The sequence below is a fragment of the Pleuronectes platessa genome, chromosome 5, assembly GCF_947347685.1.
Source record: "Pleuronectes platessa chromosome 5, fPlePla1.1, whole genome shotgun sequence".
NCBI lineage: Eukaryota > Metazoa > Chordata > Actinopteri > Pleuronectiformes > Pleuronectidae > Pleuronectes > Pleuronectes platessa.
The window spans coordinates 19177615-19192764 of NC_070630.1; the positions used below are offsets into that span (position 1 = coordinate 19177615).

A 15150-nucleotide genomic window follows, 5' to 3' on the forward strand; every position below is an offset into this window, starting at 1 on the left:
CAAATGGGAGCTGGACATCAGCTCCATCACCAAAAGAGGCCAGCAGAGGATGTACTTCCTGCGGCAGCTGAAGAAATGCAACCTGCCAAAGACAATGATGGTGCACTTCTACACCTGCATCATCGAGTCCATCCTCACCTCCTCCATCACCATCTGGTTCGCTGCTGCCACTGCAAATGACAAAAGGAGGCTGCAGCGGATCATCCGTTCTGCTGAGAAGGGGATCGGCTGCAATCTGCCATCTCTTCAGGACCTGTTTGCCTCTAGGACCCTGAGGCGTGCAGGTAAGATTGTGGCTGATCCCTCCCACCCGGGTCACAAACTATTTGAGGTTCTTCCCTCGGGCAGGAGGTTGCGGGCCATCAGGACCAAAACCTCCCGCCACAAGAACAGCTTCTTCCTGGCTGCAGTTGGCCTCATCAACAAGGCCCGGGACCCCCACCTGACTCGGACTTTTATTCCGCCCCCACACCTTGAGGATGTGTTAAATTAACTCTGATATGCTCTGATAACGTGATACCCTATCATGCAAATTACAACAATTTAAAAATAGCCTGCCCATGTTTCCAAAACAAACACCACACTGGAATCCTTTGTGGGAGCAGTAAACAAATCTACATCCACGTCTACGGAATACAAGGTGAGAATGCAAAGCAGGGGTCTATCACCAAGGCTGATAAGGCCTGCTGACGTCAGGACCAAAACCTCCCGCCACAAGAACAGCTTCTTCCCGGCTGCAGTTGGCCTCATCAACAAGGCCCGGGACCCCCACCTGACTCGGACTTTTATTCCGCCCCCACACCTTGAGGATGTGTTAAATTAACACATTACATCATATCATATTATATTATACTGCATATTGCAATCGGACACTGTTTACTCTTTTGCATTTTGCATATCACTTTTTACATCTTTTATCTTTTATATTTTTTTATTCAGAAATGTTTATGTCAAAATAAATGTTACTTTGTATAGATATTGGAAAAAAGTGAGTAAATAAGAAGTAAACAGTGAGTAAATATATACTGGTTTTCTATTTTGTATTGCTTTTCCTATGTATGTTGTATTTATTGCGTTTTTATGTTATCGCGTTTTTATGTTTCTATGTTAATTGTAAGCACCAATTACCAGAGCAAATTCCTTGTAGGTGTAAACCTACTTGGCAATAAAATACTTCTGATTCTGATTCTGATACTAGTTTCCTTCACCCTGACCAGGATCTCACAGACCTACTTTCAGAGAGCACTACCCCTGAAGGACAATAGAGTGTACAGTCTTATATTATTTTCTTTCAAAGCATAGAAATACATTAATGAGAATGTTTTTGTATTGTTACTTTTTTTTTCTTTTTCTCGGGCGGTTAAAATAAAAGGGGGTTAGGGTTAGGATTGGGGTCATCTCTAAAATGAAGCAACAGCATCTCTAATACGTGTACACATATATAGATAAACATAGTGTGTAAGTAATCAGTAGTCAGAAAACTGTTTTAAAGTCAAGGTTACTGTATTGGTATTGTATCCCTTAATCACATTCAGCTCTATCATGGAGCATGGTTAGAGCAAACAGCAGTGTGTTCTTGAATCAAGTAGCTTTTGCAATATTGGACATACATTTAATAAGGAGAACAAACCTAGAGTATTCAGATATTTTGCTGTTACATTTGACATTTAACTCATGTTCCTCTTGATAATCACTGGGCTGCTACTATACCATGAGTGGAAAGACACACAGCACCTGTCTACATTGAGGTCTCACAGCTGAGGTTGAAGGAGCTGCCTGCAGAGATCAGAGACAGAACTGTGTCGAGGCACACATCTGTCTACAGAATCTGCTGAAAACCTTGACCGGCACCTAACTAAAGATGCATTCAGATTTTTAAAGAATTAATGAAAAGAATTGATTAAGTGGAAAAGTGTCATATACTTACTGTTCTTATTGGGACACATTAAAAGTTACCATAAAGATACTTTCAAACTTATTAAGTCCAGTAACAATCACTGCTGGCTCTAATGTCTTCTTGCACAAGAGTTAGACAGCAATGTATGTGTCACAGTGTGGCCTCTGAGAACACGAACAGTAAATAAAGAAAATGTCTAGTTTGTGGATTAGAGTCAAGTATTGTGCTATAACGCTAAAGTGATGACTAAACAGCACAGACAGATAATAGCAAAGTTGTTACAATAAAATGGTGAAGAAAACAAAGAATTCCAGATTAATGGGAACACTTTGTGTATTGTCATGCTGTGATGCAATGGGCGGACATGGACACTGGGCTGCATTAACTGCAGTAGTTACCATTCAATTCATTGTAAACAATAGCTCTGATGCAACCCCCCACACCCCCACACACACACACACACCACACGTTATATAATGTCATACACACTCACATGTTTCAGAAATAAACTTGACATAAAATGTCTCTCTTTGCTTCTCCAATATACACAAACCTGTGTTTCAAAAAACATGTGCATGCATGCACGCGCACACACACATTGTTGGTGTTACCACTACTCCACTAAGTTATCATGACAACAAAGCAGCAAGTGGCCCAGCATTCTGCTGTGACTCAATATTTGCTGTCCTATGAAATAAGCTGGGCCTAGCTTGCCCACTGTTAGCAGCACGACTGGAATAACCACAGCAGCCAACAAAAAGGCTTCTGCAGCAGCATGACAATACTGAACTCACATGAGCCCCGGTGACTTTTTAGTCATGGTGAACTATCAACAGAAACACCAGCAGGCGGATACATAGTACTGATACAAAACACTGAGCTAGGGGCTGCTGTTTAATGGTATAAAAACATTAAATGAATGACGACTGAATACCATTTAGCTGCTTCAGTTTAAGGTTCATTGTAATGTTCATGCTGGTTCATTGTCACATTGGCATGACTGAATAATCTTTGTGAGGATTTCATGCTTTTGGGTGTTGGTCGCCAAAAATTGGTCATCTCAATCAATCAATCAATCAATCAATCATCTGAAGATTTAACTGTGGAAAATATTAAAGAGCAATTAGGAAGTACCTATAATGATGTATAAATTAGTATATGTAATAGTAACATGGTCAGATCTTCATCTAAGTTACAGTTGTTAACAAATGATCCACATTAAGTAATAACATTAAGTTAATTAAAGTCAGGAGTTATTAAACCTGGAGTTTAATCAATGAAACAAAATGGAGGTGTGGGTTAGAGCTACTTTGCTTTATTAAAGGCTGCCGGTAAGGCTTGTGTGCCCGTCTGTGTTTCAACCACATGCAACAATTTTGGGACTGCACTATAGAAACAGGTTCAATTCATTTCACTTTGCGATTACTCAGTTCTGTCTGTGCAATTAAATGGCTCATGTGCAATCCATTACACTGTATATACTCAGCTCACAGTGTATATATTTTGCTTACAGTGTATATATATTGTTTTGATTATATTTATATATATATCCTTGCATTTGTATTGACTGTTCAGTGTTTCCCCCAGTAAATGTCTCAGTCAAGGTGGTAAGCAGGTGGCGGTGCTGTTGGCGCGGTGTGTAGCGGTGTTGTTGGCGCGGCGCGTAGCGGCGCGGCGAAAATTTTTGGGGGTATTTTGCTCAAAGATGCCAGTACGCATGAATGAAATAAACAACTGTTGATGAGACTATACAACTATGAGAGAGAAAGAAAGAAAGAAAGGGAGGAACTTATTTGAAATCGGCCGTGCGTGCCTGTTTGTTGTTTATTGTTTTTGATTAGGGATGTCCGATATTGACTTTTTTCCGATATCCGATAGCCGATATTCTCCAAATTCTTAATTTCCGATACCGATTTCAACCGATATGGTATACCGATATACATATGCAGGCGTTTTTTCCCCCAGACTAATTTTAGGTCCCATCACATTATTTTCTGCCATACATTGTCTATAAAAAAATAAGGAAACTACTTCAACTTATGGAAAAGTTCCATATTTATTAACATTTTGTCAACAGATTGGATCATCATTCTTTTCCTGAGATCATCCTGACAATGCCCATTACAACTAGGACAAATCTGATTTCTTCACAAATTGTAAAAAAACAAAACAACAACATTGTTGTCCTGTACAACTTCATACAGCATTTAAAGTAAACATGTGTAGTGTAGGACAGCCTACTGAAAACAAATTTCTATGAGGTACAACAAACAACACTTTTGGAATGAGGTAAAGTGCACACAAAGGAAATAAAAGTGCAAAGATATAGCCTAGAGACAGACTCAGTCCTTAGCCCATTACTTGGACTAATACAGTATTTGTCAATTTAAAATATAAACTGGGCTCAATCAGCCCTGCTAAACATGAGCAAAAACACAACCTGTAATATTAATGTGGTGTGCAATAAAAACAAGAAAGGCACACAGTTCAGTTCAAACCTTCCAGAGTAGTAAACAAAGTTCTCCTTTTGTCCAGAAAATGATGCTGAAAGATTGATGGGCCATATGTAACTGTCCATAACTTGGCTAAAACAATCATTACAAATATAAACCGTTTCTTTCTGCCCTCAAACAACATATTTTCAAAGGCACATGTGATCGCTTGTGCCGTGTGGGACCCACGGCACTCTTGAGAATGAAGCACAGTCTTGACGAGCTTAAAGTCCGGGTCCAGCCATTGAGCCGTCAAGCTCAGCATGCTAACCTGGCTAACGCTTGAAGACCAGATATCTGTCGTGAAGCTAATGGCTACAGCATCAGAAATTAGCTTCTCGACGTGTTCATAAACAACACTGTACAACTCGGGGAGGCAAGCATCAGAGAAATACTTGCGACTGGGCATGGCAAAGCGCGGCTCGAGGAACTCCACAAGTTTGCTGAATCCGGCGTCTTGCGCGATTGAAAACGGCTGATTATCCAGTGCAATGCACTCCATGATTTTTTGGCTGATAGCTTTCGCTCTCGGGTGTTCCTTGTTGTATTTCATTTTTTTTTCTGCTGACTGTTTGAGCGACAGTTGCGTTGTTTTCTGCAGGGAGTCCTTTCCTCGTTGTTGTTTTGCCTTACTTTGCTGCAAAAACGCTTCGTGTGCCTCGGGGTGGTTCTTCTTAATGTGACAGATTAAATTCGAAGTGTTGAATGACGAAGCCTTGCTCCCCCCTCGCATGACATGCGCCTCACAATCTTTACAAACCGCAAATCTGCTATCCGCAGGTGAAACGTTAAAAAAATTCCAGACCGCAGACATTTTGTGAAGCAACTAGCGGGCAACCTGTTAGCCACACTAACCACACTCTTCTGTTGTTGTTTTGGTTCCAGGTGCGGTTTGTTGATGTCATCAATTGCGCGCCGGTAAATGTCAGGACCCAACAAGCAGCACGGCAGCACAACCCAGGCATTATAATCGGTTTTCATTATCGGTGGAAAATCCGATAACGATATGAACAGATATTAAAAAAATAGGCTAATATCGGCCGATATTATCGGCCGACCGATATTATCGGACATCCCTATTTTTGATTTAACAATATATAGGTCTAGAGAAATCTGGCTTTCAGAACTCAGTGCCTACCCACTCACTGACCTCACCGCACGTCACTGGCGGTAGATTGACAGGTGACTATGATAGACTATGCAACAATATATTCAACCACCAGATGTCGCCGTCTCAATTACACTCAAAAAACTTTATTGGCACGACTAATGTTGTAAACAGTATTACCTGAGTATTATCAATGCCATTTTTTTTTTTTTCAATACATTGGTAGTCAAGGCGGGGCCCTAGTCTTGTTAAGGCGGCCGCCTTAACAAGATAGTGCTGGGGGAAACCCTGCTGTTGACTTATTATTACTTCTACTGATGTCTGTTTTTAGTATTGTTGGCTGCTGCAACACAACAAATTGTGGGACTAATAATAGGATTATTTATCTTTAAAAAAATGGGATGTTTACAGTAGTTTGTCACACCAAAGGAAAACAAATCTTGAGACTTTCAGGGGTTTGACTATAAGTTTAACATTTAAACAAATCTGAGACAAATACTTTCCATGTGCACACATCATGGACTTCTCATGGGGCTTCAGTAACATGACCTTGAATGGGGTTGTTGTACTAAATGGAATTGCCTGATTTAAAATCAGAAATGAGTTTGGTGTATGCAGCCCAATTAGGCTGGGTTGATGCAATTCTGGAGTGATCACACACATAGTCAAATCTCATGCACAACTGACAGAGAGGGCACAGAGAGGTCAGGTCTGTCTGCCTGCCTGCTGAGAACTGTATGCTGGTGCAGACCATGCAGAGCTGAAGGGGAACTTTCTGTGTTAGGACGAGCTTGTCTGCCAAGGATTTTAAAAACTGGATGTTGTGAGAGCCCACAGGTAATACATTTAAAATACTGAAAGACGTTTTCACCATATCCTGCAGCTCTGATATGCTCTGATAACGTGATACCCTATCATGCAAATTACAACAATTTAAAAATAGCCTGCCCATGTTTCCAAAACAAACACCACACTGGAATCCTTTGTGGGAGCAGTAAACAAATCTACATCCACGTCTACGGAATACAAGGTGAGAATGCAAAGCAGGGGTCTATCACCAAGGCTGATAAGGCCTGCTGACGACAACCAGAATGAGACTATGTAGTTACTCACGGGACTGTAAGGCTATGCCATTAGACAGATGACCATGGTGCTTGTATTACTCAACTATAAAGCTGCAGTCAACCGTAAAAGGGTCGAATGGCCTGTGAAGGTATTCCAGGGAATTTCCAGGAAAAAATAATCGAATTTGATTTGGGAATTTGATTCTATAAGGCACAGAATATACAACCTGTTTCAATATGTCCTCCCCAGCCCTGCTCATACAAACAGGTGTACAATTTTCAATTGGACTTTATCTCACAACAAAAGATAGGTCGGTGAGATTAGCTGTCACCCTTCAGGGACTGCGTCCTTTAGAGGACTCAGTCTACTTGAACTGTAGAATTCGTAGTTCAAGTAGATTGCGAAAGCTGAACCAAAATAAACCGTCTGGTCTCCTATTCGTGTCGCCAGGTTGTCTCACGCTCACTATTGCATCATGCCATGTGTCACAAAAAAATTACTGCTACACAAAAGCTGAACAAATTATGGTTTAAGAATTACCTCTGAGGTTTGGCAAGACTCCTGACAAGGTCAGACAGGAGTTCTGGTAATTGAACATTATGAGGTTTTATTTGTTGCAAGGATTTACAGTCACTGCTGTTATAGCAGGTATTCTTGCACTTCAAACATTACCCTTGCTGTTACTTAACACAGGATCAAACCCGCCTTCTGGACAATTTCACAATAGTTATATGGGATTTAACTTCATTCATGAGCAATACTGTTTTCATCACAATCCATTTTGTACACGGAAGCACAAAATGAGCATAATCATTAACCCTTGTCGTTCAATCAGAAAGAAACCCAGATCCTTATATGATGGAAAAATAAAGACAGAAATAATTAAAATGTATGACTTAATTACATAAACATAGTTTCATACAGGTTTGACAGTCCAAAGACCTATCTCTTTAGGCTATTTTATATCTTCAAAAGATTTTTCAGATATGTACAGATGAAATCGGGTTTAAATTTGATATCACAATTATGGTGACCAAAACTATCACGGCTATCAGTATTAAGGCGGGATTGTTAAAATGAGCAGTAAATGTTCGAGAATTATGGATCCATAAGCTATAGTATTATTCCCACATTTATATTTGAACTTATATAATAAATAAGAATTAGGATTATATTTCATGATTTATCGAAGAGCGACAACTTGTTACGTTGAGTGCAGACAGCATTCGCATGCAATGTGGCGACAGTAGATGTTAGCATTCGTTAGCTAAGGCCAGAGATAACTAACAGTACACCGGCTGTTACAGCCCCCATCTGCCTGCTGCTCCTCCAACATATTTTTACAACACAAAACAAATGCTGGGCTTGCTGCTCCTGCATCTTGGAGACTTGCTGACTGGGTTGATGCTGGAGAGTATCAACCAAATCATCACGTTAATTAAAGACTAAACGGTACAAAAAACGTCAGGAATTTTACCACGGTATACCATGAAGTTGATAATCATTTCATCCCTACATTACATGCTTAGGTTGCACACTGGTGACCAGCTGTTTTTGAGTTTTCTCTGCCGCCAAACATGGTTTCCTACTGAGAGCAGGTGATTGTGATGTGATCGCCTCTTCTAGACCTCTAAGTTATTAAGGCTGTTAGCGCTAACATTGGCTATTTAACAATTGCAAATGTATGCCCTTCAACACACAACAAAGACAAAAAGCACTGCACCTCTGAAAACATGGATTCTGAGAATCCCTAACAGGTTGTAGTGGACCATGTTGTCCGCAAACTATTTTGGTTCTTCACATGCGTGCGTCTGTTCAATCTCTGCTCTACATGGAAACTTTATTTTAAAGTTAAAGTTCCTTTTATGTGGTTAACATTATTCATAAATACACCAGGTGTATCAATAGTGTATAATAGTGTATCAAGCAGCCACATTGTTGTTCTGTATTAATTCACAGTGACAGCACTTCCTTATTTCTTATCCATTGCAATAAAATCTTGATCTGAATGCATCGCACTTGTAATGCACAAGCTAATACAGCACTTATAAACAACTCCCCATTTTACCGAAATAATATTTGTACTATAAGTGCTAACTAGCAGTTCTGTCATATTGCAGTTAGAAGTGAAGTGTTTGAGTCCACAAAAATACTTTTTGAGTTTAGGGGTAAACAGCTTTGCAGGCATATCCTATTCAATTGAAGTAACTGGGAGACAACAGTCGGCTCTGGGCTGAGGATAACAGCAGACATTTAGGCTAAAAATATGGTGTAAATGACACCATTTTGAGTGTTTTATCAATGATGGGGGTTACGGACACTTGGGTGACACCGCAGGAGCAGTATGGAGGCCTTTCTATGTTTTTTTTCTACATTTCAAGAAGTGGTCCCAGTTACTTCTATTGTATTGGATATGGCTGCAACACTGTTTACCCCTGAGACTCCTGACGTGTTTTTTAGGACTCAAACACTTTCACCCACCCCTCCATCGCCATTGTGGTGAGTAGATAATAAGGGAATTTTCCTTTTTGGGTGAACTATCCCTTTAAGTTAACAACAGTCAAAGGCCGTATTCATGAAGTTAAATATGAACACAAGGAAGAGACTGACTTCCCTGTATGACCCTGGTAAAGATATGAAAGTTTCCTGGATGAATGTGTAACAGCCTCTCCATGCCTGGAATCCAACCTGACAAAGGTCAGCTTTTGCCAACTGGGGGAGTAAAGTGCAGCGAGAATGCCATCAGGGATAAGACCTGCTATGTGCTTGCTGATGAACGCTCCCCCACATCTTACATTAGTGCACCAACACTGGGACTGTGCACGAGCTGCAACACAGCTTGACCCCGGCTGGGTGAATCTAGATGTACACCTGCATATAGCCTGTAATGGCAGGAGGAAACCTCAGTAGAAGCGGCTCTGGGTCTGTGTCAGAAGGAGCTCGGTGAAGGACGGTGCGGTGGATACAGGCCTGGAGTCACTGCTGCATGTTGTCAGAGATCAAACGAGGACTCGCTCGGTTTACAAACAGCCAGAGTAGCGGCAGCAATGCAAAGCACATCTGGTTGTTGTTCCGCCAATCGCCCCGACTGCACCGCGAGCTAGTGTTCGAGCACACGGACAGTCCACGGGCACAGCCACTGGCGTGATCCAGACACTGAATAACACTAAACCGTCTGGAGGCATTTCCCCCCTGGGAACTCAGCTGTAGCGAGCAGCTAGCAGACGGGGGGGGGGAAGCTAGCAGCAGCAAAGACATTCAGCTAGCCGTTGGGATAAAAGCTAATAAGACACACCGAGCTGTCGGACAGGAAAGTTTGCACCCATCCACTGTCTGTCTGCCAAAGTGTCTGGATGAAACAGTGCCATGCCCGTTCCCTCCCGGGCCCCACAACAAAGTGACAGCGTCAAACCAAACACCGTTCAAAAAGCTGTCAATTTAACGTGACACTGCTGGAAGGGAACGGCTCGGACGTCACTACTGACAGCCAGTGTTGTCTCCATACTCATTCGAAGAAGGCTTCGTTTTCTTCGTGAAATGAATCCATAAATAGACTTTAATTCAGCTTTATTTACTGGGAAACGCTCCTCGCTGCTGCCCTGCTTGGGGTATTTAGAGGCGAAAGCTACGGCTGAAAACACAGGCTTAGCTTTAGTTAACCTTAAGGCACAATTAAAACCCAGACAGCTTTCCGTTATGCGTCTTTGCCGAATACAACCATGGATGTGAGCGATTTCGCAGGGGACGTCTGTTATTTTCTGACGAGGGTCCATCCTGTACAATCCCTGCGGCCACTTAAACCACTAAACCCCAGTGCTTGGTCCGGACGTGCTCCTCGTATGTACCAGGTTAGCCTGGTAGCTTTCGGCTAAGCTAGCGCCACTGAGGTGGATTTAGTCTGTTGCTGTGCGGCTTACCTCTCTTGACTGCCTCGTCATACGACAGGAACCCTATCCTCGACTCTTTGGCCCCCATGCTCCCCTCATTTCACTGCGACGTGAGGAGAGAGGTGTTGAGTTGGCCCGGGGTGTTTGTCTCCTTATCCATTTATTGTGAAATCGGTTCCTGGTGGTGTGTGTGTGTGGTGAAGGGGTGAATGTTTTCAGCGACGCCTCCACTCTGTCACATGATCAGACTCCACAGGTCAGTTGATCCGCTCCCTCTAAACCAGGAGAGTGACGGACACCGAGGGTTGTTTACGCGTCCTCTGCGCCACAGTGTTTACCTGAATGTTTGTTTTTGCCAACTGTAAACAGACATTTTGGATTTATAACGCGCAGTCACGCCGAGCTGCAAATGTCTGTGTTATGTAGATAGTATTGACAGGAGTGTGAGTGGCGCCATCTGGTGGCTGGTCCGCAACTGCTACGTCACTGTAACACCGTTTTATAGTTTGAATATGACGCCTTGATTGTATATTCAACTGTAGTTTAATTCATGTGCGCGTAGAGTCTTATTTTATCACGGTGCTTCATTTGCCTCCTCGTGTTTACATCGAGCCGTTGCGCCGACCTCCGTTCAAAAAAGCACCGGTTTAATGTTGGCTGACTCTCCTCTCGGAACATCACTTAGTGGATGTCCACGGCCTCGGATGAGAAACCAACGCTTCACTAGAACACACTGGCAACAGTTTCCTTCACTGTGGCATCTCCTCGCACCAAAGGCAGCCACGTGTGCGGTGCATCGTACCCTGGCGCTGTGTTGTTAAATGTCTCCGTTTTTACAGAGGAGTTCGGCGGGGCGCGCTGTGAGTGTGACACACGGCACCGCAGCCTATAAGCGTCGCCCAGCGGCTGCGACGAGCATGACAAGCGCCCATGGACGCGGCCGTTCTGAGTTAAAGCAGCAATATCCGAGGGGAGCAGCTCGTGGGACTCATCCGTGGGTTTGTTGTGCTGGAGTTGAAAAATACAGACGTGGACTTGCACGAGCAGGCTGCTGAATGGAGACGGAACTCCACGTTCTGCTGTACTGGCCCAATATTATTGGTGGGGAACACATGGTTGGATTATAAGGAAGTGCTTTCTGTTTGTGGATATTACTGCAGCTGTTTCTATGCACAGCGATGCGGGTGATTTGTCTGGGTTGTTCTTGTGTGTCTGTCTCTTCCAGGATACATCCGGATTGGCCTTGTGTTTGCTGCATGGGCTGCCTATGAAACACCAGCAGCCTTCGTCCCTCTTTACGCTGTCTTCATAGCACTTGATGGTAATGTAGCATGGGTTTACCTCGTTTGACGTGTAGCTCCAGCTTTTGTTTGTCTCACCTGCAAGTTGTGGTGCATCCTATCACAACATAAAAAAGATCCACCTCATTCAGAGGGAAATATATATTTTATATATTGATTTAGTGCTGGATTATATCAACAGAGTGTCCCCTGACACTACTTTGTAATATATATTTTGTATATTAATTTGTTTTGCCTGTTAGGAAAATGATTTCTCCATCTGCCACCCACCATGCAGCAAGGGCAGGAGACAATAAAGAGTTTGTACCTGATGGGGGGGGGGAAAAAACTCAAAAGCTCATGTAGGGACGGATGTGTTTTTGGAAAGAAGGGCCCCTGTAATTGAATAGTACTTACAGAGTTGTTATGATTTACTCAACATAAGCCCAGATACAGCATCCGTCTTCATAAAAACAATGAAACAGCATGCAATTATTTTCACTATTGGATATTTTCAGAGTCATCTGTCTCTAGTGTGTCATGCTGTGTTCTGTGCAGGAGTGGACGGGTGGCTGGCGAGGAGGCTGGGCCAGAGCTCCAGGTTCGGGGCCTGGCTGGACGTAGTGGTGGACAATCTGGGGAGAGGCATGCTGTGGGGCCTGCTGTTTGAGGTGTTGTGACTGCAGAACACTCAACATGCACAGCGCTGTACACTCATACACTCACGTTCACACCATCTTTTTTCGATTTAAAGTTGATACGTACTCATTATTGTTCCAAGTGTGTTCCAAGTGTCTTTGAAAAAGAGAAGTCTAGAAACCACACACGCACACACACACACACACACACAAACATGTGAGTCCTTTTATTCAAAATTACAAACACAAAACACCTTTTCAGGCAGCTTTTGTAAGGAGTTCCCCTTTTTTCTTTTAAACTCTTTATTAAATAACAGAGCCAATGTTTTTCATGTTTAACACTTCACATTTTGCTCAGACTTTGGCTCCAAATAATCATCTACAGTAAATCGTGCTCAGTATTATCGAGTAATATTTCTTCCACAAGCCTTCATTAGAACTGAGACTGACACGAGAATCACTCCCATCTGTACAATCTGTCCCATATGACACAAGGAAAGATGATAACTGGTTGTTGTTTGCAAGGTGTATGATTCTGCGGTTTTGGAGCTTGGTCCATTATTGATTGACTGTCAGGATACTTCAGCCTCTGCTACATTTTATCCATCGGTCTCTCACAAGTGTCCGACGTTTTAAACAGTGTGACTGAAGTTCTCCTAGGATGTGGAAGGAAAAATGTGAGTGATGACATAAATAAATATATGTGAGCAGTAAGTGAAAACGGATGTAACTAACTACACATTTGGTGTTTTTTGGACTGTTTGTTTTTTAATGGTATATGATTGTGGTGAAACATTACTATGGTTCTTGAATAGGCATTTTGCTCTTTGTGACATCACACTGAGCTTGTTGTCGTGTGTGTTGTTGTCTAGTGGGGTTGGCTGGTGTCTGCACTGGAGTGGTGTGTGTTTGTCTGTAACCACAATCCCAGAAGTGACAACTGGAAGAACAGCTTCACCAGCAGCCCTCGGTTCATACAGGTCATCATGGCAAATGGTAATGTTCTGCAGCTGCAAATAAATGTGCAGATCTAATCCCAGATTGTGTGAGTTCATTTGAATTTATATTCTGTTAGGGTTCCGTACACCACTGGGCACGTGGGTGGTGAGTGGGCTGCACTGCCTCCCTCTGTGGCTGTATGGTTATCAGTGGGGTTTCCTGTCTCACTGGTTATATCTACCTCTCTGGATCCAGGCCCTGGGGGCCGTGCTGCTGGCTGCAGGCCGCCTACTGGCTCTGTCTGCCGAGGTAAGAACTCGGCATTCACCACCCAATCCCCTGCGATGATCAGTAACATGACAAAACAGCTGTTGAAAGACATGTAGTTGGTGCTCCATGGTAAAGTTGGAGATGTACTCTCATCCCTTTTCTCTGCAGATCTGGTGTATATGGACACACATTGAATATCTCACCAATGATGAGCCAGAAGAGAAAAAGAGTTGAAAGCCTCTCAGGAGAGTCGGCTTTAACTGTCCTGTCTACACCCTGATGTTATTCCATCACTTTAAGATAAACAAAGGTCAGGATTAAATTCCCTTCTAAGTAAAAACGATCAGCACTGCTCTGTGGTCACATGAGCTACATTTTATCCTTTTGTTCTATCGTGGCAAAAATGTGTTTCCATTTTAGATATAACCCACCATATTGAATGTATCTGACAGCGACATCTGCATCTTGACCTGTCACTAATTTAATAATCATGCTTAAATAGGTATTCCAGTATTTTAGAGCCTGGGCCACATGTTTATCAACATCTGGGATCTGACCAGATAGTCTCTCCTGGCGGCCGCAACACAGTGGCAGTGGCTATAATGTAATCTTATGGGGCAACAGGTGATGAAATGTTCAATAAACATCTATAGAAGGCTCAATTTTTTTACACGCCCAAATCTATAAAAGTAGGGTCCATTTTGAAAAAGAATGGAATCGCCTCGTAAAACATGTTGTATTGGTGAATATGATCACTTTTGAGGTTTTTTTATCCTCTGCTGAGATAAAAGGTGTGGCTGATCCCACACTGTCATGTGAGAGTGTGATGCAAACTGTGGACAATGAGGTACTCAGGGAGAAGAAGCCTCTTCAGCTTGTTTAACTGTTCGAATGAATTCAGGTATTTTAGAACAGTTATTTATTGGAAACACACTGCCACAGAGACCAATTACTCTTCTATCAGAGAAAACTGATGAGTTATAGAAACATTTTGAGACAGGAACATCCGCAAGCCGGTTAAAAGTGTAAAAGCACTGCAAAATCTCCTCACTTTACAAAGATGTCCTCCGTCTTTGCTCAAAATGGGTCCCCACAAATGTTTAAGTACAAGTACACACACACCTACACACACCACTTTGTGCTAGTGATCGGACTCTTACTACCAAGGAGAGGTTTCTTGTGCACATAGCTCATAACAATACAAAGCAGTAAATCAATATAAAAGGGATTCAGATTGTGTAACACTGTAGTAGAAGTAAAGTGCACTGTTGCAAAACATATGAGGTGGCTGTAAGTGCTCAACAAAGAAGTGTTTGATATCTTAGCTGGAGCTATTACAAACGATATTACTAACTTTATATATGCAAAGATGCATGAAGTTAGATGATGGTATATTTAATGTCTTGTTAATGGGAAATACTTTGAAACAATAATGTTTTTAGTTGAAATATATATATTTTTTTGTTATGTTGACTGTTATTTGCTTTTGGCTGCAATATTCTTATTGTTATTTTTTCATTAGTCTTAATTTTACAATAAAAAACTGTTCTAATGAAAAGTTATACAATTTGATA

At 42.2% G+C, this 15150-nt stretch overlaps 2 protein-coding genes across 9 annotated transcripts in view; one reads left to right on the forward strand and one right to left on the reverse strand.

The window, feature by feature from the left end:
- The window catches only part of usp32 (ubiquitin specific peptidase 32), a 46990-nt gene extending 36191 nt beyond the window's left edge, over positions 1-10799 (reverse strand). For 7 of the 8 annotated variants that reach the window (XM_053422788.1, XM_053422787.1, XM_053422786.1 and 4 more), the window contains exon 1: positions 10480-10799. In XM_053422788.1, coding sequence (XP_053278763.1) covers positions 10480-10537 — 58 coding nt within the window. In that variant the 5' untranslated portion in view covers positions 10538-10799. The remainder of the gene's footprint in view (positions 1-10479) is intronic. The other variant, XM_053422789.1, reaches the window with a different exon arrangement.
- On the forward strand, positions 10705-14692 carry si:ch1073-145m9.1 (CDP-diacylglycerol--glycerol-3-phosphate 3-phosphatidyltransferase). The gene is made up of 6 exons (XM_053422790.1): positions 10705-11550; positions 11675-11770; positions 12288-12400; positions 13240-13363; positions 13443-13615; positions 13745-14692. Exons 1-6 carry the CDS (start codon positions 11505-11507, stop codon positions 13808-13810), a joined length of 618 nt encoding a protein of 205 aa, XP_053278765.1. The 5' UTR covers positions 10705-11504; the 3' UTR covers positions 13811-14692.
- The last annotated feature ends 458 nt before the right edge of the window (positions 14693-15150 follow it).

What these genes read in the sequence shown, in the direction of transcription:
- si:ch1073-145m9.1 (XM_053422790.1), top strand. Translation starts at nt 11,505, where the DNA reads ATGGAGACGGAACTCCACGTTCTGCTGTACTGGCCCAATATTATTG. An exon ending in GTACTGGCCCAATATTATTG is followed by an intron (nt 11,551 to 11,674) that starts GTGGGGAACACA and finishes TGTCTCTTCCAG; the next exon opens with GATACATCCGGATTGGCCTT. An exon ending in TGTGGGGCCTGCTGTTTGAG is followed by an intron (nt 12,401 to 13,239) that starts GTGTTGTGACTG and finishes GTTGTTGTCTAG; the next exon opens with TGGGGTTGGCTGGTGTCTGC.